Here is a 24,256-nt window from a genome sequence, read left to right as displayed (position 1 = left end):
AGATAGTTTGAAAATGTTTTGCAAATTAGGCTAATAATTCCATTAACAGATTTTAGCATTTTTAGAGGATCAAAGAGAAACTGTTGACTACTGCAGAAAAACAATTTTTGGTATTAAAAGTGTTCTCTAAATAAATACATGTTTTAATTTCCCAAAGCAAATGGGAAGGGATTGACAGTAAGGAAAACTTCGGATAGAAAGAAAACAACAGCAAATAAAAAAGTAAAGAATAGTAGTGGATAAAATGGCAGAAAGAAATACTAGTACATTAAATTAACTAAAAGAGGACAAAGATGGTAATAATTGAGTCTTGCTAATACAGTTAGGAACATACCGAGGTTCTAGGAAAATTACATCAAGTTTTGTCAGCATTATTTTACAGTTACCTCTAAAAAAATACACAACCATTTAGAGTTTGCTTTTGAAATTGACAAATTCAAGTAGTTATTCATTGCCCAAATCAGTCTTTTGTTGCTGGTGGGTTCTTGGATACCTATTCCAGTGCACTACAAAATCTGACATAAAAGTGGAGGGTGGTTTTTATTATTAATTTTGTTGCAAATTCCACTTCTTCTTGGTGAAAATAGTAATTATAAATCCATTCAGTTGAAAATACAGTTCTATTAGGACTGAATCTCAGGAAAAGGGCTTAATAAAACCAGGTTTAACAGTGAGGTCTAAGTCTTGTCAGGGCAGAGAAGACCTAACAGAGCAGTTCGGCAGTTCATTGCTGTCAGCATAGCTGCATTGTGGAGTGCTGAAACTAAATTAGTCAATGTTGTTCTTTTCCTCAGACCCTGTTTTATATGAGTTGTTGTTTAAATCTTTAGGGTTCTGCTGCTCGAGTGGACCACGAGACAGCCAGTGTTCTGAGCTCTAGTAGTAACTATTCTGTTCCTCGCAGACTGACAAGTCATCTGGGTACCAAGGTAACCGAAGATTACAAACCACAGGTCGCTAATGCTACATTTTTACTAATACAATAACCTCATTGTTTCTGCCAATAGTACTAATATTATCTGAACAGTCTTGTCCACCCGTAGTAATTTTTATGAAGTTAAAATTTTAATATATTTTTTCAACTTTGAAAATATATGCAGAGAAATACTTTTTTTTTACTTGTGGATGATGAGTTATGAGTTGTTACAGTAGGGAGCGACAATTCCTAGAAGTTACTGGAATATCTAAAAACCTTGGGATGTTGCTTTATAATCAGTGATGAAAATTAACCTTTTTAAGAGTGCTTCTTCAAATACTTTTACAGAACCCAAATCCACAAAACAGACACAGTTGCCAAGAAATTAAACAGACAAAAAAAACCTATGTAAGCCCTTCACAGCATCTGCAAATACAAGACTGTATTCAAAAATACATGTGCAGCATGAAAAGAGAGGGGAATAAAAAGTCAAATTCATGATCTCATACTCCCTCTGGAATCAGCAGCAGTGTGGATACTGTGGGTGCTGTGCTGAGCACAGTCCTCTGGGAATTATTAATTAATTAATTTTGTGGAGCGTTAAAGATTTTGGGCCTTAAAACAGTGGTACAATGTTGTCATTTCAGTCCCACACTGTATGAATGTCCTAAATAGAGGTGACATCAGCTGTCTACAGTTTTCACTGTGAACTGTAGAACTCCACAAAGTTACAAATAGTGGGAAAGCCCCGAAGGCAGGAACAGGAGTGTGGAAGGATACAGGCGAAGACACGGGTTGAACTGAGTGTGCTGTGGAGCAGGCAGTTATTAATATTAATAACCCAAAAAGGGAAAATGGTAGCAATTCTAAATGGAAGAGTGCATTTACAAGTGCAAAAAGAGATGAGTCTGTGGGCAGTGTGTGTAAACAAGAAAAACAAATTGACTTTTTTGTTTGTTTGTTTTCCATGATCTGCAACTTGGAGGCCTGATTTGATGGTTTCTTCAGCTTTACTGTCTGGCAAAAACTTTACCTTCCAAATCTGAGTAACACTGGATTATAGCTGTCAGTTGAAACATCTGCAAGGAGATACACATAAAGCAAATTAAATTCACTCTCTTTAAGAATCAGAGGGTTTGTTTAAATGCTACATTTGGGGTTTCCCAGACTAGGAAGACAGCATCTCCAAACTGAGATGCTAGACTGTCATAGAAGAGGCTCCTATTTCAATAAGTTTTGCCATTTGACCATACAGACTCTAAGATTTGTATTGCCTCAGCAGTCATGTGTTTGGAGAAGTCTGTGTTACCAGACTCGCTGTTTAGTCTCCCTGCTGCTGTTAATTTCTTAAAAAACTCTGTATATATGTTAATCTTCAAGCACATTGGAATTGGCACTGAAGATACCAAATAAAATCATTCATTGATAGGGTAACCAGTGCAAATATCTAATTATTAGTAGGAAAATTTGTCTTATGGTCCAAAGTCTCATTTCTTCCTTAGTTACTATATTCTAGCGAAACACACACACTGCTATTTTATAATTCCCTTTGATAGTTTCTGTATGTTGTGCTTTGACTTTGAATGTTCCTGTTTATCTTGGCTTTAGAAGTTTGGAGTTTTTAGATAGTATCTAAGATCATCCTCTACATCCTGTTATTCTGCTAAAAGTTGACTAGAAGAATCAAATGCATTTCCTGATTCAGAGCTGTTACTGAAGAGTGGGAGTACAACCAAATAGTGCCTTGACCACAATATTACACAAAAGCCAAGGGAATCACTCAAAAATCACTATTTTTAATTTTAAAAAATAGGGTTACTCCAAGTTAAATGGGTAATGCTGGGTTTTCATGGCATGAGTTAATTTGACAAACACTCAGTATTTTATACATACTAAATAAGCATTTGTTTGCATTATTGTTTGATCCCTGTAAACTTAAAAATGTATTAATTTAACTTTTTAGTTTTATATTGCTCTAAATAATCTGGTCCATATAAAAATCAGTCATCAGAACAAAGAATTATCTGTTACTTTGAGGTATTTTAAAGGAAAATATTAAAATACATGGATGTCAGTTTTTTTCCATCATGATGTAGACTATAAATAAAGTGTAATTAATTCACACAGAACATAGTTTTTTTAAGACAGATTTAATTTTGAAGGTATTTTGGTTTCCTAAAATTAAACATTTTCATTATACATTTGTTTAATCTTTTTGTGTGGTGAGAATTTGGAAGTCTTTGCTATTGGTTTTGTTAATTAATACAGTTGTACGCAGCTACCCCCTACTTCCAGCCATTTAACCACTAAGTGGAATTTATTAAGATTATGAATGCTGAAGTAGTTACAGTATTTAATTACTTTTAAATAGTACAGTTTTTTTCACCATGAAATAAGGGGTTATTTTACTCATATGTACCATTCAAATTTCATTTCAATTTGATGTGTGTTTTTAAAACGTAACTGTATTTTTAAAATCATTTGACCTGCAGGTGGAAATGGTGTATTCATTGTTATCAATGCTTGGTACTCATGATAAAGATGACATGTCAAGAACATTGCTAGCAATGTCTAGCTCCCAGGACAGCTGCATAGCCATGCGTCAGTCTGGATGTCTTCCTCTCCTCATCCAGCTTTTACATGGCAACGATAAGGACTCTGTGTTGTTAGGAAACTCCCGTGGTAGTAAAGAGGCCCGTGCCAGAGCCAGCGCAGCGCTGCACAACATCATTCACTCCCAGCCCGATGATAAGCGAGGCAGACGGGAAATCCGTGTGCTCCATCTCTTGGAGCAGATCCGTGCCTACTGTGAAACGTGCTGGGAATGGCAGGAGGCACATGAACAAGGCATGGACCAAGACAAAAACCCAAGTAGGTTCTGCAAGTTATATGAAAATGTTTCAAGGATACATTGAAAAGAGTGAATTTAGAGAAAGTTCAACTTTAATCTGACTTGTTGAATGTATGGTAGTTTTTGTATATACATATGCGTGTGTGTGTGTGGTTTCTTCTTTAAGTTCAGCTACTGTTAGGAAATAGTACGTGTCACAGTTATGATAACCTACTTACAAGCTTTTTATTTAAATCTTAAACTTGTGTGCTTTCCAGATAGAAATTCTAGCGGTTTATATTTGTAATTTGTAAAATAATACTGAATGTGTACTCATTCTGTTTTACATTTTTATGGATAAACAATCCTAAATTGCTTTTCATGCAGAAGTTTAGGAGATAGTACATTCCATTTGGAAGAGGGGCAGAGAGCACAAATTAAATAATCTCCATCTATCAAAATGAACCACTATCTATAATGCTGTATTTCAGAATTAATAGGATTTTTCTGAGGGAACAGTTAGAAAAATTGATTTAACCTTAGAGTTAGCTTAGTTCCTTCTCTGAATTGAGGGCAGCCTGTAGGTATCTGTGGCAGGTCTGTGACTGAAATCAGGGCTGCCTTTGTGCCTGGTGCAGTTCAGCAGGAGTGGGCTCTGCAAAAGCTGTATCAGTACCATTTCTGCATTATCCAGAACCTAGCTCACAAAAAGTAGGAACTTAAAAACTTCTAGGTTATGAAGCAAAGGGTTTAATTAACCATTCATAAGGCTATAGCCCCCAAAGAAACAGAATATTATTTAATGTCACCAGATTATTTGACCATATTGATTTGTTTCACAAAGATTAATAATTTCTGAGAGTAGTAGGATAATATTTTTGCACTGCAACTTTTGTTTCTAATTCAGCACATACATTCAGGATTCTCTCTAAAATGTTTTCAAGCATCAAATATATTTACAGTACACACTTTCTTTAGTAATCGTCTTAACTAATTGTGTGTTCATGGATTACTGGAAAGATACAAACCTGACCAAAACGGCAGCTGATTTCTTTCTAAGATTAGATTTGCTCTGAAAAACTTACAATCTAGACAAAATCACGTGGGAGATACTAATTGTTACCTGTTTCTGGATCAGTGCCTGCTGCAGTGGATCATCAGATTTGTCCTGCAGTGTGTGTTTTGATGAAACTTTCATTTGATGAAGAACACAGACATGCAATGAATGAGCTTGGTAAGATCGGATTTGAGCAGCTTGCTAGAAACTGCGGTACTCCTTGTCCATGTCACTGTATATATGGGGGTTTTTTTACTAACAGTTTAAGCTATTAATAACAATTCATTTATGTCAGTTGTTGCCCCCTAAGTGCTGAAAGCAGTTGAAATTAACCACACCATTTCCTAGTGGATAAATTATTATGTCAGTTACTGTTTTTTCTGGCATGAATTGTGAATTTTGTAAGAGTAGTATTATTGTGGAAATATTTGCAATTTTACAAGTATTAGACTTAAAATGGAGACTACTTCCCAGAATGGGTGGATTTTTTGGTTGGTGTTTTAGTGGGCTTTTCTCATCCTCCATTTGTTCTTGTTTGACAGCCTGAATTTTTTAAGTCCATGCTCAGTAAATTCCAATGCATGCAATTTTAGCAATCTGTATGTCTTTCTGAACATTGTGGTTTTCAGGTGTTTGAGGTTTGTTCCGTACATAAAAATACAATTTGTTCCCTGCTATATATGTCTCTTACTTAAAATATTAGAGTACAGATACTATTTTTTTTCTTACCTGAATCTTTTTAAAGGAGGTTTGCAGGCCATTGCTGAACTGCTGCAAGTGGATTGTGAAATGTATGGACTCACAAATGATCACTATAGTGTTACTCTAAGGAGGTATGCTGGCATGGCTCTGACAAACCTGACTTTTGGAGATGTGGCAAACAAGGTGAGAGCAGAACTGTAAATTTGCAGTAATTTCAGTTCATAGCTGTTTGAATTACAGCTCTCAACACAGGTGGTTTAAATCTCCAGGATAGGATATTGAGTTTAAACTCAAGGCAGGAGTGCCACATACCTCTCTCATTCCATCCTGTTGCTGGCAGCACCACAAACAGAATGTTGCATCATACAAGTATGATATTGGCTCTCAAATCACTTTTGTCACTGAAAGCAAAGACTTTGTCTATTGTCCTGATTTTTTAATGAGAACTAGGTTAGTATGGCACACAGTGATTTTATAGGAACTGATTATACCTGAGAATGTTGAACTAAAATACATAATTGGGTCAAGTTTTCTGAAGTTTTCATTATTTAACAATTCAGTTACTGTCTAATGAAATTTTTCAAACCTCTTCAAGCTAGATCATGTTTTGAAGTGTCTGGAATGTATCTGGATCAAACTGGGCAGTACTTCAGTCATTATAAGAGAAAATCAATTTCCCTGATTTCTGACAAGGACGTTTGTTTCAAAGGCTAGAAAGTTAGATTTTTGCCCCAAATTTTGCCTGTGGATCTTAAAATAACTCCATGCTGAAGACTTACCTTTCTTTATTAGAGGGAAGATGTTTCATCAGTAAATGGAAATAATAGACTTCAGAGAACTCAGGATTTATTCTCTCACTAGGCAATAGGTAACAACACACTACTGGCTCACAGGGGGTTTTATCTGGTGCAGAGGAAAGAAGTCTTCTAAGGTAGTAAAGGTCCAGATTATGTCCTAGAGCTGATGTAAAAAATACAAAATTTTAGCACAATTTTACCCCTTATGTATTGAAAGTGATAGCTGTGCTGCAGCTTGTAGTAGTTGTGAGTAATTTCGCGATTATAAGCCGCACTGAGTATAAGCCGCATCTCCAGGTGCCAGCAACTTTTCATTCTTTGTCCATACATATGCCACACCTGATTGTAAGCCGCACGTTACAATACAGAGTGTGATAAAAGGTATCTGTCTATTCTATCACCATCCGTTGAGGGTGGGGGCAGTGATCCTTATCTCAATGGCAGATATTCTGCTAATGGGCCATCCATTGAAACCAGGCAGGGCCATTGTTCTTTTCACAACCCATCCTTCCTCCAGCCAGTCATTTTCTGCTAATGGCCCACTGAGTCCCACTGTGGGACTGATAAAATTACTTCATCCCATTGGGACTTGCTCCAGCCAGGGGGAAAAGCCCAACATTTCTTACCAAGATAAAAACAGAGGTTTTGGGACACTAAGGGAGCCCCTTTCTCCACTGGACTCCAGAGGAAAACCAGATTTCTCCACATCACCACCGGACCTCTGGAGGGAAACTGCACCTTCTGCAGAAGCACTGCTCCAGCTGAATCACATCTATCACTGCAGGAGGATGCAGCCACCATTTAATGGGACTGCTGCCAACACCCTGCCTGACAGGGTGTCAGGTTGTACTCTGACTTTGTCAGGGTTTGGGGTTTGTTTCTTTGTAATACTGTATTTCTATTTTAATTTCCCTAGAAAAGAACTATTATTCCTAATTCCCATATTTTTGCCTGAAAGCCCCTTGATTTCAAAATTATAATAATTTGGAGGGAGGGGGTTTACATTCTCCATTTCAAAGAGAAGCTCCTGCCTTTCTCAGCAGACACCTGTCCTCCAAACTAAAACAGCAACTTTTTGTTCTTTTTCCATATATAAGCCGCACCTGACTATAAGCCGCACTTTGGGTTCAGACCAAAATTTTAGTCAAAATGGTGCGGCTTATAATTGTGAAATTATATAATCGTGACAACATATTTACAACGTTTTCTAGAACTTAGATGTGATATGCCTAAAATACCAAAGTATTGTGCAGAAGCAGCCATCTAACCTGCTGTTTAATACTGTTCACTTTTTTTTTCCTCCTGATTCCTACCAGGCTACATTATGTTCCATGAAGGGCTGCATGAGAGCTCTTGTAGCCCAGCTGAAATCTGAAAGTGAAGACTTACAGCAGGTAATGCTCTTTTGAGATAAAATATTTCTTTTTTTGTCTTGTAGGCCTTAACTTTGATGCAAATTTTTTCTCACAATCATTTCATTAATTAGGAAGTACATTCTTCTTGTAAAACATTCTTATCTTTGAGATCATGTGCTGGGGGTTTTTAGTGGTTTGGTTTTATTTTTTTTTTTAAATCATAATGCCCAGGCTGTAAATCTTATCTTTATGACCCTGATCTGTAAGTGTCTGTTCTAATGGGTCCTGCTGTATAAGGAAAACAGCCTCAAAATACAGCCTTTACGAAGTGCTTAGAGTATTCATCAGAGCTGAGAGAGCAGAACTGTTGGAACTTGGGTAAAATTATTAAATACTAAATTATAATCAACTTTAATTAGTGCTTATTGCATACAAAGTGAAATAGCTCTTTAAAAGAAAACCCCTGTTTTCCTTGCTGTCTGAATGAATTACCAGATACAAGAAAAATTCTAAATAAAGTCGACCTTATCTCTTAAAATGTTGTCAAGGAAATATTCTTTCCTTAACAAGAGGACCTCACTAGTTACAAATGAGGAAAATATTAGAATTACAATAGAGGTTATTGGATAAACTCTGTGCTGTGTATTAGGACAGGTATCTTGAAAAGAGAGTCACAGCCCTGTGAGCCTTCTCACCTCCAGGATGTCTCCAGCCACTGGCACCTAGACACCACACACACACACACAGAGCAGGAAGTCCTCCACTCAGGACAAATTATAAATGGAATTTAGTAAGAATATGGGACTGAATGTACTCAAAAGGCATGTCTACACAACTGTATCAGCCAGTCAGCTGTTCAGATGTCACTGTGCCTTTCTGTCCTCTGTGCTTTCCTGTGCTGAAAGAACACCTCAATCCATCCGTTTTCCTGCCTTTGAAACCTCTGCGTCCTGCTATCCCACAATAAGTGTTCTAGAGTTCCAGAATGCTCTTCGCCTGGATCCCACAAAGTGTCCCACATCCCTAGTCCAAAATGGGCAGAGAGCTGCTTCCTTTGACTCCCCTAAGTGTCACAGCTGGGCCATGGGATGGTGGGTCCCCTGGGAGAGTCCTGGGAAGAGCCTGGATGGGGCACAGTTCCCACCTGGCTTTGGGCTCCTGTGCTCCTCTGGCTGTGTTGAGGTGGGCTCTGAGGGACTGGTGGCTCTTTGGGACCAGCCAGGGTTCCTGGCCCCTTCCATGTGCCTCTGGCTCCCTGTGCTCGACTAGGGGGGTGAGCAACGGAGCATTCACCACATAACCTGAAAAGTGTATGCACTTCTGTGACAATGAGAGCATCCATAAGCAAAAGTTTTCTATCAAGTTTATTTCATGAGGGATATGCATGCTTACAGCTGAATGGATGGAGTTTAATGTGTAATGACTGCCCACTACAGTGACAACCTACCTCAGTCTAATGCTGCCAAGTACAAGGATATCTTCTGAAGATAACTATTCTGCTTATAAAAGGCACAGTGTATTTTAAAAGAGCTTTATAAACATTAAAATCATTATGCCATCTGAGAGACAGGCAAGTAATATTGTTCTATTTTCTAAGTGGAAAAGCTGAGATTATATCAGACATAAGAGTAGAGAAAAAAAATCTGTCTACAAATGTTCTACTGGTGTGGGAAATAGGGAAGCTGATTTCAAATCTGATTTAAGTACCAGTCTAGCAGACAATATAACAAAAAGCAGATGTTAGCAATTTTTTTTTCAGTAACTGAACATGACCACTGTTAATTAATCATAGCGTTTGCTATGTCCAGAAGAAAACCTGCTAAACCTGATAACCTGCTGAAATAGTATCTGTCTTGAAATATGTTATTTTTCTTTCACATTTTTCAGGTCATTGCAAGTGTGTTGAGGAACTTGTCCTGGCGAGCAGATGTAAACAGTAAAAAGACTCTAAGAGAAGTTGGAAGTGTGAAAGCATTGATGGAATGTGCTTTAGAAGTGAAGAAGGTATCTTCTATGACTGATGAAGTTGAAATTTTGAGAGATGCATTCATTTTACACAAAACACTAATACTGTTTTACCATTTTTGATAACAGCAGTTGGTCAAACAGTTGATGTGGTTCAGCTAATTTGCTTTGAAGAAGAGCTTGATTGAACATAGCAGCAGACCACAGTGGAGCAATGGCACCTCAAAACTAGTATTGATCTGATTTTATTTATGAGGGTTGAACACTTTTGCTTTTCAGTTTCATGAGCTGTGCTGTTAAAATAGTCTTCTTTATAATTTTATCATTTAATAAAACCTCTTTCAGTTAGCATGTATCTACCACTTCTTTGGTGTGTAGATGGGAGTATTTTATATCCCAGAGACTCCTGCCAAGTGGTCTTCAAGCCTTTTCTACCATTGTGGCAGCAAACAAGTATTGAGGTACATATTTCTGATACCTCTGGGCAGGTATTACTAAATCCATGGCTGAAGGAAAGAGCAAAGTGAGAAAAATATGTGTGCACTGCTGCCTGCACCCAGCTTACCACCCCAGAGAGCAGAATCAGCATACGGAGCTAATTGAATGTGTTTCTGAGAGCTTCAAGTCAATAGCTGATAACTTCTCATGTTGCTGTTTTCCTAGGAATCCACCCTGAAAAGCGTTCTGAGTGCCTTATGGAATTTGTCAGCACACTGCACTGGGAACAAAGCTGACATATGTGCTGTTGATGGTGCTCTTGCATTTCTGGTTGGCACACTGACATACCGGAGCCAAACGAATACTTTAGCCATCATAGAAAGTGGAGGAGGAATACTAAGAAATGTTTCTAGCCTAATTGCTACTAATGAGGACCATAGGTAGGTACACTTCTGACAGTTTTTTGTGATTCCCACATGTATATTTAGTAGATAGTTTCTATGACCAAGCCTTAGTATGAATGCATGCATTAAGTACAGTAATTAAAATCAGTTAATATGCAGTACATTTGATAAAGTGGGTATTTCATTTACATAACAGGAATACACAAACAGATTAAGAGCTGCTGCTTTTTAATGATGAGCTGTACTAAAAGCTAACTTGTTCATATTTGTAATAGGATTTGTTTAGTATTATAAAAGCTAGTGGAAATATAAGTTACTTGCACTGGAGAATTCTTAATTATCATTTTAAGGGCAGAACTCATTTCTAGAATAATAGGTTTCTGTTTTAGAATAATAGGTTTCTGTTTTGCTTTGTCTCTTATCCTTTTGAAATGCCACTTACGGATGTTTGTTTTCAATTACTCAACACCAGGCAAATCTTGCGAGAGAACAGCTGCTTACAAACCTTGTTACAACATTTGAAGTCACACAGTTTGACAATAGTTAGTAATGCATGTGGGACCCTGTGGAATCTCTCTGCTCGAAATGCAAAGGATCAGGAGGCGCTGTGGGACATGGGAGCCGTGAGCATGCTGAAAAACCTGATTCACTCAAAACACAAAATGATAGCCATGGGTAGTGCTGCAGCTCTACGGAACCTCATGGCAAACAGGCCAGCAAAGTACAAGGATGCCAACATTATGTCTCCAGGATCAAGCCTCCCATCGCTCCATGTCAGAAAGCAAAAGGCACTGGAAGCAGAATTAGATGCTCAGCATTTATCAGAGACCTTTGACAACATTGATAATTTAAGCCCGAAAGCATCTCACCGCAATAAGCAGAGACATAAGCAAAATATATACAGTGAGTATGTCCTGGATGCCAGCCGCCACGATGATGGGGTATGCAGGTCAGAGAGCTTTAATGCTGGCAATATGACTGTGCTCTCACCATATGTAAATAGTACGGTATTGCCTGGCTCCTCCTCTTCCAGTAGAGGAAATGCAGAAAATTCTCAATCTGAGAAAGACAGGAGTGTTGAAAGGGATCGAACAGTAGGTTTAAATACCTATCATCAAGCTGCAGAGAATACTGGGAATTCCTCTAAGAGAATAGGAATGCAGATTTCTACTGCTGCAGCTCAGATTGCCAAAGTTATGGAAGAAGTAACAAGCATGCACATTCCACAGGAAGACAGAAGTTCTGGTTCCACTTCTGAAATACACTGTTTGGCAGAAGACAGAAATGCCCAGAGGAGATCAGCCTCTGCCCATACTCACTCAAATACATACTTTCCAAAATCTGAGAACTCAAACAGGACATGTCCTGTGCCTTACACAAAAATGGAATACAAAAGAGCTTCAAATGATAGTTTAAATAGTGTCAGCAGCAGTGATGGCTATGGTAAAAGAGGCCAAATGAAACCTTCCATTGAGTCTTACTCTGAAGATGATGAAAGTAAATTCTGTAGTTACGGCCAATATCCAGCTGACTTGGCACACAAGATTCATAGTGCAAATCACATGGATGACAATGATGGAGAACTAGACACTCCTATTAATTACAGTCTTAAATACTCAGATGAGCAGTTAAATTCTGGAAGGCAAAGTCCCTCCCAGAATGAAAGATGGGCAAGGCCTAAGCATATAATAGATGATGAAATGAAACAAAATGAGCAAAGACAGTCAAGGAACCAAAATGCAGCCTACCCTGTGTACACTGAAAGTGGAGATGATAAACACATGAAATATCAGGCACCTTTTGGACAGCAGGAGTGCGTTTCTTCCTTTAGATCAAGAGGATCTAGTGCCTCAGATCAGAACAGAGTAGGCCCAACTCTTGGAATGAATCAGAAAGTAAACCAGTCCTTGTGTCAGGTTGATGATTATGATGATGATAAGCCAACCAACTACAGTGAACGTTACTCTGAGGAGGAACAACATGAAGAAGAAGACAGACCAACTAATTACAGCATAAAGTACAATGAAGAGGAACATCATGTTGATCAGCCTATTGATTATAGTTTAAAATATTCTACAGAAGTTCCAGCACCTTCTCAGAAGCCATCTTTTACTTTTCCAAAGACTTCTTCAGTGCAACTCAATAAAACTGACCATATTCCCCCAGGCAGTGGGAGCACATCAGCCCCCTCAGCTGGTTCAAAGAGGCAGAACCAACTTCACCCAAGCTCTGCACAGAGCAGAAGTGGTCATGCAAAGAACACATCCTGTAAGACTCCCTCTATTAATCAGGAAACTATACAAACTTACTGTGTGGAGGACACCCCAATATGTTTTTCAAGGTGTAGCTCTTTGTCATCCTTGTCATCAGCTGAAGATGAAATAGGACGTGATCAGTCTACACGTGGCACAGATGCCAATAACACACTGCAGATTGCAGAACTGAAGGAGAACAGTGGGACTCTACCTACAGAAGGTGCAGCAAATGAAATCACATCAACAGCACAACACATCAGAACAAAATCCACTAGACTTCAGACTTCTAGCTTGTCTCCTTCTGATTCCTCTAGACATAAAGCTGTTGAATTTTCTTCAGGTGCCAAATCTCCCTCAAAGAGTGGTGCCCAAACTCCTAAAAGCCCACCAGAACATTATGTACAGGAAACACCACTCATGTTCAGCAGATGTACTTCTGTAAGTTCCCTGGATAGTTTTGAAAGCCGTTCAATTGCTAGTTCAGTTCAAAGTGAGCCTTGTAGTGGAATAGTAAGTGGTATTATAAGTCCCAGTGACCTTCCAGACAGCCCTGGACAAACAATGCCTCCAAGCAGAAGTAAAACACCACCACCTGCTCAAGGAGTTCAAGTGAAAAGAGAGGTACCTAAAGGAAAAGCAACCGCTACAGAGAAGAGGGAGTCTGGTCCTAGACAGGCAGCTGTAAATGCAGCTGTTCAAAGAGTTCAGGTACTGCCAGATGCTGATACACTATTACATTTTGCCACAGAAAGCACACCGGATGGGTTTTCTTGCTCTTCTAGCCTAAGTGCTCTGAGCCTTGATGAGCCATTTATACAGAAAGATGCAGAATTGAGAATTATGCCTCCAGTTCATGAAAACGAGCATGGAAATGAAGCAGAACCTGAACAGTCAGATGATACAAAGGATAACCAGGAGAAGAAAGCAGAGAATCCAGTTGAAGCAGACAAAGACATTCTGGATGATTCGGATGATGACATTGAAATACTGGAAGCATGTATTATTTCTGCAATGCCAACAAAGTCTTCACGTAAAACCAAAAAGCCTTCTCAAGCATCTGCTCCAAAAATACCTCCTCCTGTAGCCAGAAAGCCCAGCCAGTTGCCAGTTTACAAACTTCTGCCTTCACAAAGCAGATTGCAATCACAAAAGCACGTGACTTTTACACCAGGAGATGATATGCCACGTGTATATTGTGTTGAGGGTACACCAATAAATTTTTCAACAGCTACATCTCTGAGTGACCTGACAATAGAATCCCCCCCGAGTGAGTTGGCCAATGCAGACAATGTGGGTGTGGGAGCAGAGTCAGGGGAGTTTGAAAAGCGGGACACCATTCCTACAGAAGGCAGAAGTACTGATGATTCTCAGAGAGCAAAAAGCTCAGCTGTGACTCCCCTTGGCCTGGATGATGACAAAACAGAAGAGGGTGATATTTTGGCTGAGTGTATTAACTCAGCTATGCCAAAAGGAAAAAGTCACAAACCTTTCAGAGTGAAGAAGATAATGGATCAAATTCAACAAGCATCTTCATCTCCAAGTAATAAAAACCAACCTGAAGGTGAGAAAAAGCCAACATCACCAGTAAAGCCTGTTTCCCAAAACAATGAATACAGAGCACGAGTGCGAAAAAGCACAGAGCCTAAAAGCAGTGCTAGTAATGAAAGAGGGTATCCAGAGAACAGAGATGCAAAGAAACAGAATCTTAAAAATAATTCAAGAGATTTTCATGACAAATTGCCAAATAACGAAGAGCGTGTAAGAGGAAGCTTTGCATTTGATTCCCCTCATCATTATACACCTATTGAGGGAACTCCTTACTGTTTTTCACGGAATGATTCCCTGAGTTCTTTAGATTTTGATGATGATGATGTTGACCTTTCAAGAGAAAAGGCAGAATTACGAAAAGGAAAAGAAGGAAAGGAAGCTGAAAGTAAAGAGTGCTCTGCTGCAGAACAGTCTTCAAATCAGCAGCCAAATAACAGGACACAAGTTTGTCAAAAACACCCAGCAGGCAGAAGTCAGACAAAAACTTTCTCTCAGTCAACTAAAGATATTCCAGACAGAGGAGCAGCTACAGATGAGAAAATGCAGAATTTTGCTATTGAAAACACACCTGTTTGTTTTTCTCGCAATTCGTCTCTTAGCTCCCTTAGTGATATTGATCAAGAAAACAATAACAACAAAGAAGGGGAACCTGCAAAACGCCCTGAGGCTCCCGAGTCACAGGTAGAATCCAACAGACCACAGACTTCTGGTTATGCACCTAAATCATTTCATGTTGAAGATACTCCTGTGTGCTTCTCTAGAAACAGCTCTCTGAGTTCTCTTAGCATTGACTCAGAAGATGATCTTCTGCAGGAATGCATTAGTTCTGCTATGCCTAAAAAGAAAAAGCCCTCAAGAATAAAAAGTGATGGTGAAAAAAATAACTCCAGAAACACAGGTGGTATACTAGCAGAGGATTTAACACTGGATTTGAGAGAGGTACAGAGGCCAGATTCAGAACATGGTTTTTCACCTGATTCAGAGAACTTTGACTGGAAAGCTATACAAGAAGGTGCAAATTCTATCGTTAGTAGCTTGCATCAAGCTGCAGCTGCTGCATCACTGTCTAGACAAGCTTCCTCAGACTCTGACTCTATCCTTTCATTAAAATCTGGTATTTCTCTAGGGTCACCATTTCATCTTACCCCAGACCAAGAAGAAAAACCTTTCACTAGTAATAAAGGTCCAAGAATTATTAAGCCAGGAGAGAAGAGTACACTGGAGTCTAAAAAAGTAGAATCAGAAAGTAGGGGTATCAAAGGAGGGAAGAAAGTGTATAAAAGTATGATCACAGGAAAAGCACGCTCTAATTCAGAAGTTTCAAGTTTGAAGCAACCACAACAGACAAGTGTGCCTTCAATTTCACGTGGTAGAACAATGATCCATATTCCAGGAGTTCGAAATAGTTCTTCAAGTACTAGTCCTGTTTCCAAAAAAGGACCCCCTCTCAAAAACATGAACTCAAAGAGTCCCAGTGAAGGCCAAAGTTTGACTAGTTCTCCAAGAGGAGCCAAATCATCAGTGAAACCTGAGCCAGCTCCTGTGACTAGGCAGCCATCAGGGTTGAACCAGAGTGGATCAAGTAAAGGACCTTCTAGATCAGGGTCTAGAGACTCCACTCCTTCTAGACCTCAACAGCAGCCATTAAGTAGGCCTCTGCAATCTCCTGGACGAAACTCCATTTCCCCAGGAAGAAATGGTATCAGTCCTCCAAACAAACTGTCACAGTTGCCAAGAACATCATCTCCTAGCACAGCTTCAACTAAATCCTCAAGTTCAGGTAGAATGTCATACACACCACCGGGCAGGCAGATGAGCCAGCAAAACCTTACAAAGCAAACTGCCTTACCTAAGAGTACCAGTAGCATTCCACGAAGTGAATCTGCTTCAAAGGGGTTAAACCAAACTCTCACCACTGGTGGATCGAATAAAAAGACTGACCTATCCAGAATGTCATCCACAAAGTCTAGTGGAAGTGAATCTGACAGATCTGAGAGACCTGTTCTCGTTCGTCAGTCAACTTTTATTAAAGAGGCTCCGAGCCCAACTCTGAGACGGAAATTGGAAGAGTCAGCTTCATTTGAATCTCTGTCACCTTCCAGGCCAGATTCTCCCACGAGGTCCCAACTGCAGACCCCAGTTTTAAGTCCTTCTCTTCCTGATATGTCTTTATCCACTCATTCACCTGCCCAGAGTAGTGGTTGGCGAAAATTAGCCCCTAATCACAGCCCTACTATAGAATATGATGGGAGACCAGCAAAGCGTCATGACGTAGCTCGTTCCCATTCTGAGAGTCCGTCTAGGCTGCTGATCAACAGATCTGGAACGTGGAAGCGTGAGCACAGTAAGCATTCCTCATCGCTTCCTCGTGTAAGCACTTGGCGAAGAACTGGAAGTTCCTCCTCAATCCTATCAGCTTCTTCAGAATCCAGTGAAAAAGCAAAAAGTGAAGATGAAAAGCAGCATGGAGGTTCTCTCCCTGGACACAAGCAAAGTAAAGAAAGCCAAGCACCAGCAAAAGGTACTTGGAGAAAAATAAAAGAAAATGAAATTCCTCAGATAATGAATGATCCTCAGCATTCTTCTTCAGGTGCCACAAATGGCTCTGATTCCAAAACCCTCATCTATCAGATGGCTCCAGCTGTCTCTAAGACAGAGGATGTGTGGGTGAGGATAGAGGACTGCCCAATTAATAACCCTCGATCTGGAAGGTCCCCAACTGGAAATACTCCCCCTGTTATTGACAGTGTTTCAGAGAAAGGGAGTATGAATGGTAAAGATCCTAAAGAGATTCAAGAAAAGCAAACCCCAGGGAATGGAGGTGTTCCTGTTCGTACCGTTGGCTTAGAAAACCGTCTGAACTCTTTCTTTCAGATAGACAGTCCAGACAAGAAAGGCACTGAAACAAAGCCTCTGCAGAATAATCCTGTTCCTGCACCAGAAATTAATGAAAGTACTGTAAGTGAGCGTACTCCGTTCAGTTCCAGTAGCTCAAGCAAGCACAGCTCCCCCATTGGTGCTGTGGCAGCAAGAGTGACTCCTTTCAACTACAACCCGAGCCGCAGGAAGAGCAGCATGGATAATAGTTCTGCTCGGCCCTCACAGATACCAACCCCGGTGAATAACAGCACCAAGAAACGTGACACCAAGTCTGAAAACACTGACTCCAGTGGAACACAAAGCCCTAAACGTCACTCTGGCTCTTATCTGGTAACTTCTGTTTAAGTGCAACAACAACAAAAAAAAAACTAAACTGATGTATTATATACAGCAGCTACTTAGAAATTTTGTTTCAAGTGAAACAAAAAAAAAATGGGGATTGATTTTTGTTTTGTTTTGTTGGTTTTTTTTGTTTTGTTTTTTGGGTTTTTTTGGTTGGTTGGTTTTGGTTTGTTGTAAATAGCTTTGATTCTTGTTAGATGGTCCTTGTTCTGGAAGCCATATTTGATAGTATACTTGTCTCCACTGGTGATATTTTGTAGGAATACCTGATTGACAGTTTGGAATAAAATTGCTAACGCAAGTGTATTTGTACAGTATGTTTAACATGTATTCCCATGTTTAACATGCATCCCATCCCATTATCCTTTACATATTGCTTGTCATTGAAATCATGCAATAGCACAGATAGAGAAAACACAGTCATACCGATTTACCAATAATTTCTAGATTACAGACCAACTATACTACATCAGGGAAGAATTGGTATTATTTATGCAAAAAATGTACTCATGTTTAGTTCATCTAACCCAATAATTAATCATGTGGCTGTGAAATTCACAGTAATATGGTTTCCGCTGAACAAGCTTTCCTAGCCTGCTTTTCTGCATGAATGGAACTGATGGTTCATTTTATGGAGTAATGATTAACATTTCTGTGGTCACATAATGTGCATAGATAGTTATGGTGTAACAATTTACACTTTCTTTGTGCTCTGAAAAAGAAAAAAAAAAAACAAAAAAACAACTGTGTAACTGTAAAACCTTGAACAAAATTATTTTACCTGAGTTAGATTTTATCTTAAAGTAGGTAGAATTTTTTTGCTATGCTGTAACTTGTTGTATATTCTGGTATTTGAGGTGAGATGGCTGCTCTTTTTATTAATGAGACGTGCGTAATGTCTCAACAGAGACTAAAATGAACATTTCAGAATAAATTATTACTATATGTAAGTTGTGTGTGTTACTTCTGCATTACATAAAAATACAGAATTTTACTTTGAGATGTCACCATATAATGTGGTTGTATGCACTTAACACTTAAGGCCTGATTTGGGATAATCCTGCACCTCCAATATCTGTTCTTCCTTATCACTGGCAAATGGCTGTTGTAGGATGCTTTTAACATTTGCAGGATCAGGCCCTAGGTCTTCTGTAATATATTTGTAATTGAGACAGTTTCACACATCTCAGGTGCATAACAAGGCTAAAGGCAGGGTATTTCCAGTAGCCACACAGTATAATTGTTCTCACAACTGCAAGCCTGAAACAATATTGTATCTATACAAATAATATTTGTAAAACAAAACATTTTTTGATTGGGGATATAATGTAGAATGTGAAATAGTGACTGTAAGATGAAATTTTGCTTCTATTTGCGCTTTCTGTGCTTTTTTGTTTGTTTGTTTGTTTCTTTAAATTTTTTTGTTTTTCAAAAAATGATGAAGGGAAAAATATCCTAAGAATCCCACGGCAGCAAGAAATTTGCTACCATAGTAGAAAAAGGATTTTATGCAAAACATGGCATTTGCTGCCTCGAACCTTTTTGATGCAAATATAGATTGTGCTAGAACAATGCTGAAAAAGAACAGATTTGTGCTTTAAAAATACAAATATAGTGTGACTCGAGATGAGGATTACTTTAAAGTAGAAACATGAGAGTACAGAACATTAACCATTCTGTACATGTTTAAACAAACCATGAAATGAAATGGTATATCAGTTTCATTGTATCTCAATTGGACTTTTCTAAAGGTAGCTTTCTAAATGACTGATATGTCAGAATGCCCTGATTTCAGGAAGCCCTGAAATAGAGCAATTTACCTTTATGGTAGCTTTAACACATTTGGAGAGTGTATCACTTCTGTGGCTTTTGTACTTCTGATACTGAAATGAATCAATTGAATTTATTATAAATCATGCACTGATTTAGGAACACAGTCAAGATACTATCAACAGACAGAAGTCAATTTATATAAAAGCCAGTACCAAACATACCTGTTTGGCAGAAGTGGTATCTTACTTGCTCTTCTGTTCTTTGCTTCCTGTCAGATTTACTTAGAGACATGCCATGTTCCCGTATCACCTCGTGAACCTGTTAAGCAGCACTCCTCATGTTAGCATTTGAAATATTTTGCATACAGTAGCTTCATTAAACTTCTAATATGAATAATATTAGTGTCCTTTTAAAGATGAGATAGAAACAGATTATGATGTATTTAAAGTCAGGACTTCCTGCTGGAGTAGAATACAGAACTCCATCCTTGAGTTTTAAACGAAAGACCACTTTAGTTGTGTTTTGATTTTTAAATATTTTTTAAATAATCATTATTTTGTGCTGGGCTTTTAACAACTAATACAAAAATATATTACATAATCCAGAATATTTGTTTAACACCGGCATTACATACTTGTCCTGTCATTTAAGAATTAAAGATAAACTGAGTCTCAGAAAATAAATTCTGATTTCAGTTCTGTTACTGAGAAATGACTGGAATCACTTTTTTAATCAAAAGATAATATGAAACTATAAATAATTGTATGCGTATCAAACACCAGAATGTCTTTGAAAATTATAGTGGCTTCTTGATATAGACTTGGGGATACTTTCATGATCATTATAATTGGAAAGTTTCTCTTAGTATCCATTTAAGTAAACCTATATTTGTAGCAAAGACAGGCTAGAGAAACTTTCCAACTATAAGGGTAGTGATACACTAAAATATGCTTCCCATGGGAGTTGTTAAATTTCCATTATAGAAGTTTTAAGAAGAGGTTTATGAAACATCTCATAGGGATGGACTGTAGTATATTTCATATTGCCTGTGTGCAGAGATGGGTGATCTTTTGAAATCTCTTCCAGATCTACATTTCTCTGATTCCTTATCTAAAATACTTAGTATCCACTAAGAGCCTTTCAGAATATTTAAAGACATCCATGATGTTTGATTTATGATGGGGATATAAAGTTATATTCTATAAGCTTAACTAAAAAACAGATCCCAGAAATATAAAATCAAAGACATGGAAAATGGTTGCAATAAGTATATTTGGACTTGGATTTTGTTAATGATGTCAGAGTCACGATAGTAAGATTTGATTTATGCTGCTAAAGATAACCTCTCATTCCTTGGTTTCATTTGTATGAAGTTGCCACAGCAGGTAAAAGGACATTATGTATGTCAAGGCAAAACAAAGAATAGCCAACTAAGGAAACCAAGACTCAATTTACTGTTCTTCTGGGATGCACTGCCTTTCTTTCTACCAATTTTGGTAGAATTTTTTGTGACTTGTACTCAGACCTTTATTTGTCCTTGAATTAGCTTATCATACCTAGTGCATACCAAACTTATACTTAAAAATCTGTTTATACTGAAAAATAACTCATAAAGCTCATTTCAGACTGTCTTCTAGCTTTGTCCTCTTGATGTGAAAAGCAGAGATCTGAGCTGGCCAAAATTTGTAATTAGTTCAGTTTTTTAAAATGTACTTCCATTTCAGTTTTTTGCAGTGTGCCACAATTAAGGTTATTGCTCAATTTCTATGTAAACTCCTCTGACTAAATATTGCAATCTTTAAAGGGGAACTAATTTTTATTTTTCATGTGCAGTTATCTATCAAGAGTATTTTCCCCTGAAAGATGAAAGATAATGCTCACAGCTGTCAGATATGACAGCTTAAAAATTGAAAGCCTTGCCACAGTTTCCTGATGAGACTGGAATATTGTTTCAAGCAAGATTTGGCTGCAGAGTACAAGTATAGTTTATGCTATAATTGTCAGTAAGCTGCAGTATTCTTCAGCATAGTACCTTTGATGGCTTTGGGAAGTTAGCTGCACTGTCTTTGGTAAAGGAGGAGGAGGGATAGAAAAGGGACAGTTTAAAAAGAGTCATGTTGTACTAGGGATGTACTTTACTTTTTTTCTCAGTAAATTACATAAGCTGCAGCAGAGAGAGACCGGCTTGTGCACAAATTAATGAGGCATTATTTTGAAGTATGCCAGAAGACTACAGACTACGGCAGAACTTCTGCCTGATAATCTGAAAATGATTTATTTGATGTCAGCTTTGGAGTACTTCATAGCTGTCCATCTCCTTGATCCCCTGAATAGATGTTGATATTACCAAGAAAGATAGCTGTGTTAGCGTCATCTTTCTTCTTAAGGACAGTGATCCATACTATTTGTAGAACTGAAGAAATGGCATGTGCTGTTCAAAGAAGTTTTCTTCATTCCATGCTCCTGGCTATGAATCCTGGCTCTTATGTGACCTTTCAATGGACTTGCTGACCTCTGACCTGCTCCCCTGATGGGGTAAGTAGGATTAGTGCTGCAATGGATATGCTGAATTTGCTCAGTGCATAATTGGACAAGTGCCACCTGAGCCAGCAAAAAATAAAACAGGGCTGGTTGAAAAAGTTGGGATAGTTTCCTTCATAGGAGGTCATTGGATCAAGCCATTACAGGCAATTTTAAGCCTATATGCCAGGGTTTGAGACCTTCACCCGTTTTGACACAGCAAAAGCAAGTTAATTTTTTTTTTTAAATTAAAAATTAAACAATTTCTGCCTAATGGTCTATAGTGCTTTGCATTTAATATCTTATGTGCAGGGTAAGTCCTTAATCCTGGAAATTCTGACAACTTCAAAAGTATTTATCAATATATGGATGTGGAAAAGATATTTCTTCATCAAAAATACCCCTCCAAAAAAAGTCTAGCATATGTAAACTTCTGGGAGATAGTTTTTAGATTTACAATATTAAATTCAATGCAGTAAATCCTTCCAGTGAAAAGACTTATTGCAACTATTTCTTTCCTAGAAGAGGCTTGAAGAGGGAGATGGCATCTCCCTTTCTTAATGAGGTTAATATTGTAGGGATGATCTGGAAAATGTTTAGGTGGACTCTTCTTACAAGCTCTTTTACAGTTACTAGATGCCTCCCAAATGTCTTTCCCATCTAGTTTTCATGAAAGAGTATGAACAGCCATAAGAGCATCACTAAAAATTACGTGTAGACTTCCACCTAACGTAACTTCCTACATCTATAGTAATGCCTTGCAAAGTTGGATCCACCTGTGTGACAGCTTTGTTCTTGATGAGATGTGTGATTGGATGAAGCTGTGAATCAAAAGTGAAGTGTCAGTTAATGTAAAGCATGACTTTCTCCACACATTTAAAACTGATGACCTTCTTGATACCAAATTACCCAAGTGTATTCACTCTCTGGTTCCACTGCCATCTCCTTTGCACTTTGACATTTAACCAGAAGAGATGCCCATTTTTAATTTCATTTCAGATCACATGTAGAAATAAGATTCCTGCATCATAGTTTCCTATATGCAGAATAATAGTTTGTATCTGTAAATGTGTTTTTATAGAGAATGTTATGTAGCTAAGGTTGAGTTTTTAGTCAGAATGCTAAGTTACCTGCTTATGTGTTGTGTTTGGTTACATATTGGAAGTGCAAGGAAGGTGGTGTGGTGCAGAAGAGGTTTAAGAGTTCACAACATAATTAATGCAGTGTCAATTAACTTGTGATGTCAAGTTGAATTTTCTGCTGTCAAGTTCCAGTTTAGCAGATGTGCTGTTTACTTACTCCAAGATTGGGGAATGCCTCCCTAGCATAGTTCTGCAAATTACCTTTCTTAGGAAATTTCCACACAGTTACAGGCTTATGTTTGAGCGAATTTCTGCCACTTCAGGATTTAAAGAAATTATTTGAATTTTGCTGTTTGTGAAAACATCCTTTGCTTGAGTGGCTGTAGAATTGCAATTAGGATATCAGGGAGATGTAGAAGGGAGCTGGTTCACTCAGTAAAATGCACTTCTGTCCAGAGCTCAAGCCATACATACAAACAGTTTATCTAATGCCATCCTTTCTGGTGGGATCTAACATGAATAAAGCTTGTGCTGGTTCTCTGCAACTAAACTGTCATCCTGTGAGATCAGATGAATTTGCCCACCTGTAAATGTTGTTTCTCTTGAACAAACTCAGCCCACAATTATCTTTCCTTCAATTTTGTTGTTTGCTTCTGCCTGAGATGCATTACTGTTTATATTCTAACTCTGTAATTAATTCTTTCTTCAATTATTCTAATGTATTTTGTTTCACAGTATACTTATTCTGAATTTAGTCTTGCTATGCATAATTTATTTATTACTTGCAGTGTTACATAAAATTTCCTCCTGATTGCACCTTGTGAGAGTGGAATTGTTTTCTTGGCTGCTACTGAAACTTAGGTGTCTGTCCACTGTATTAGAAATACGATTTCATTTAAAAAGGAATTTGTTATTAAGACACTTCAGTAATTCAGTATATCAGAACAAATGCCCTAAAAATCCCCATGCATTTTCATTTTAGAGACACTCGCATTTCAGATAAATAAGTGGAAAATACAAGTTTGAAAACCTGGTTCACCAATAGAGTTCTCTGTTCTCTTTGTGTTTCACCTTAGAAGGAATTGCGCCAAACAAAATCTAGTTCTAACACCATGAATTCCATTATTCCTCTGTTACTTAAAAAGTTCCACAAGGCTTAGTTCATTAAGACTCATAAGCACAGCAGAGACTATTAATTACAAAGTCTGTCTTTTCTATAATGAATCATTCTTTAGTCCCCAATTAGACTATTTAAGGAACCTAGGTCAATTAATTCCCAACACACATAAGCATACATATTTATGTTTACATACGTATTTTACACTCCCCTATTCACTTGAGACTTTGCCAAAAGTATTTAAACTAAAAACGGGCATTGCTGCTGATTACTAA

At 38.1% G+C, this 24,256-nt stretch overlaps 1 protein-coding gene across 4 annotated transcripts in view; it reads left to right on the top strand.

Annotated features, from left to right (window-relative positions):
* APC (APC regulator of WNT signaling pathway) overlaps positions 1-23,680 on the top strand; it is a 102,405-nt gene extending 78,725 nt beyond the window's left edge. For 3 of the 4 annotated variants that reach the window (XM_033086632.2, XM_033086633.2, XM_033086631.1), the window contains exons 9-16: positions 831-953; positions 3,409-3,787; positions 4,885-4,980; positions 5,549-5,688; positions 7,619-7,696; positions 9,545-9,661; positions 10,286-10,500; positions 10,937-23,680. In XM_033086632.2, the coding sequence (XP_032942523.1) occupies positions 831-953; positions 3,409-3,787; positions 4,885-4,980; positions 5,549-5,688; positions 7,619-7,696; positions 9,545-9,661; positions 10,286-10,500; positions 10,937-17,492 (7,704 nt within the window). In that variant the 3' untranslated portion in view covers positions 17,493-23,680. The remainder of the gene's footprint in view (positions 1-830; positions 954-3,408; positions 3,788-4,884; positions 4,981-5,548; positions 5,689-7,618; positions 7,697-9,544; positions 9,662-10,285; positions 10,501-10,936) is intronic. The other variant, XM_033086634.1, reaches the window with a different exon arrangement.
* The last annotated feature ends 576 nt before the right edge of the window (positions 23,681-24,256 follow it).

Source organism: Catharus ustulatus (assembly GCF_009819885.2).
Source record: "Catharus ustulatus isolate bCatUst1 chromosome Z unlocalized genomic scaffold, bCatUst1.pri.v2 scaffold_29_arrow_ctg1, whole genome shotgun sequence".
Lineage (NCBI taxonomy): Eukaryota > Metazoa > Chordata > Aves > Passeriformes > Turdidae > Catharus > Catharus ustulatus.
The sequence above is the reverse complement of the archived record's forward strand: the minus strand, read 5'-3'. Positions and strand labels throughout refer to the sequence as shown.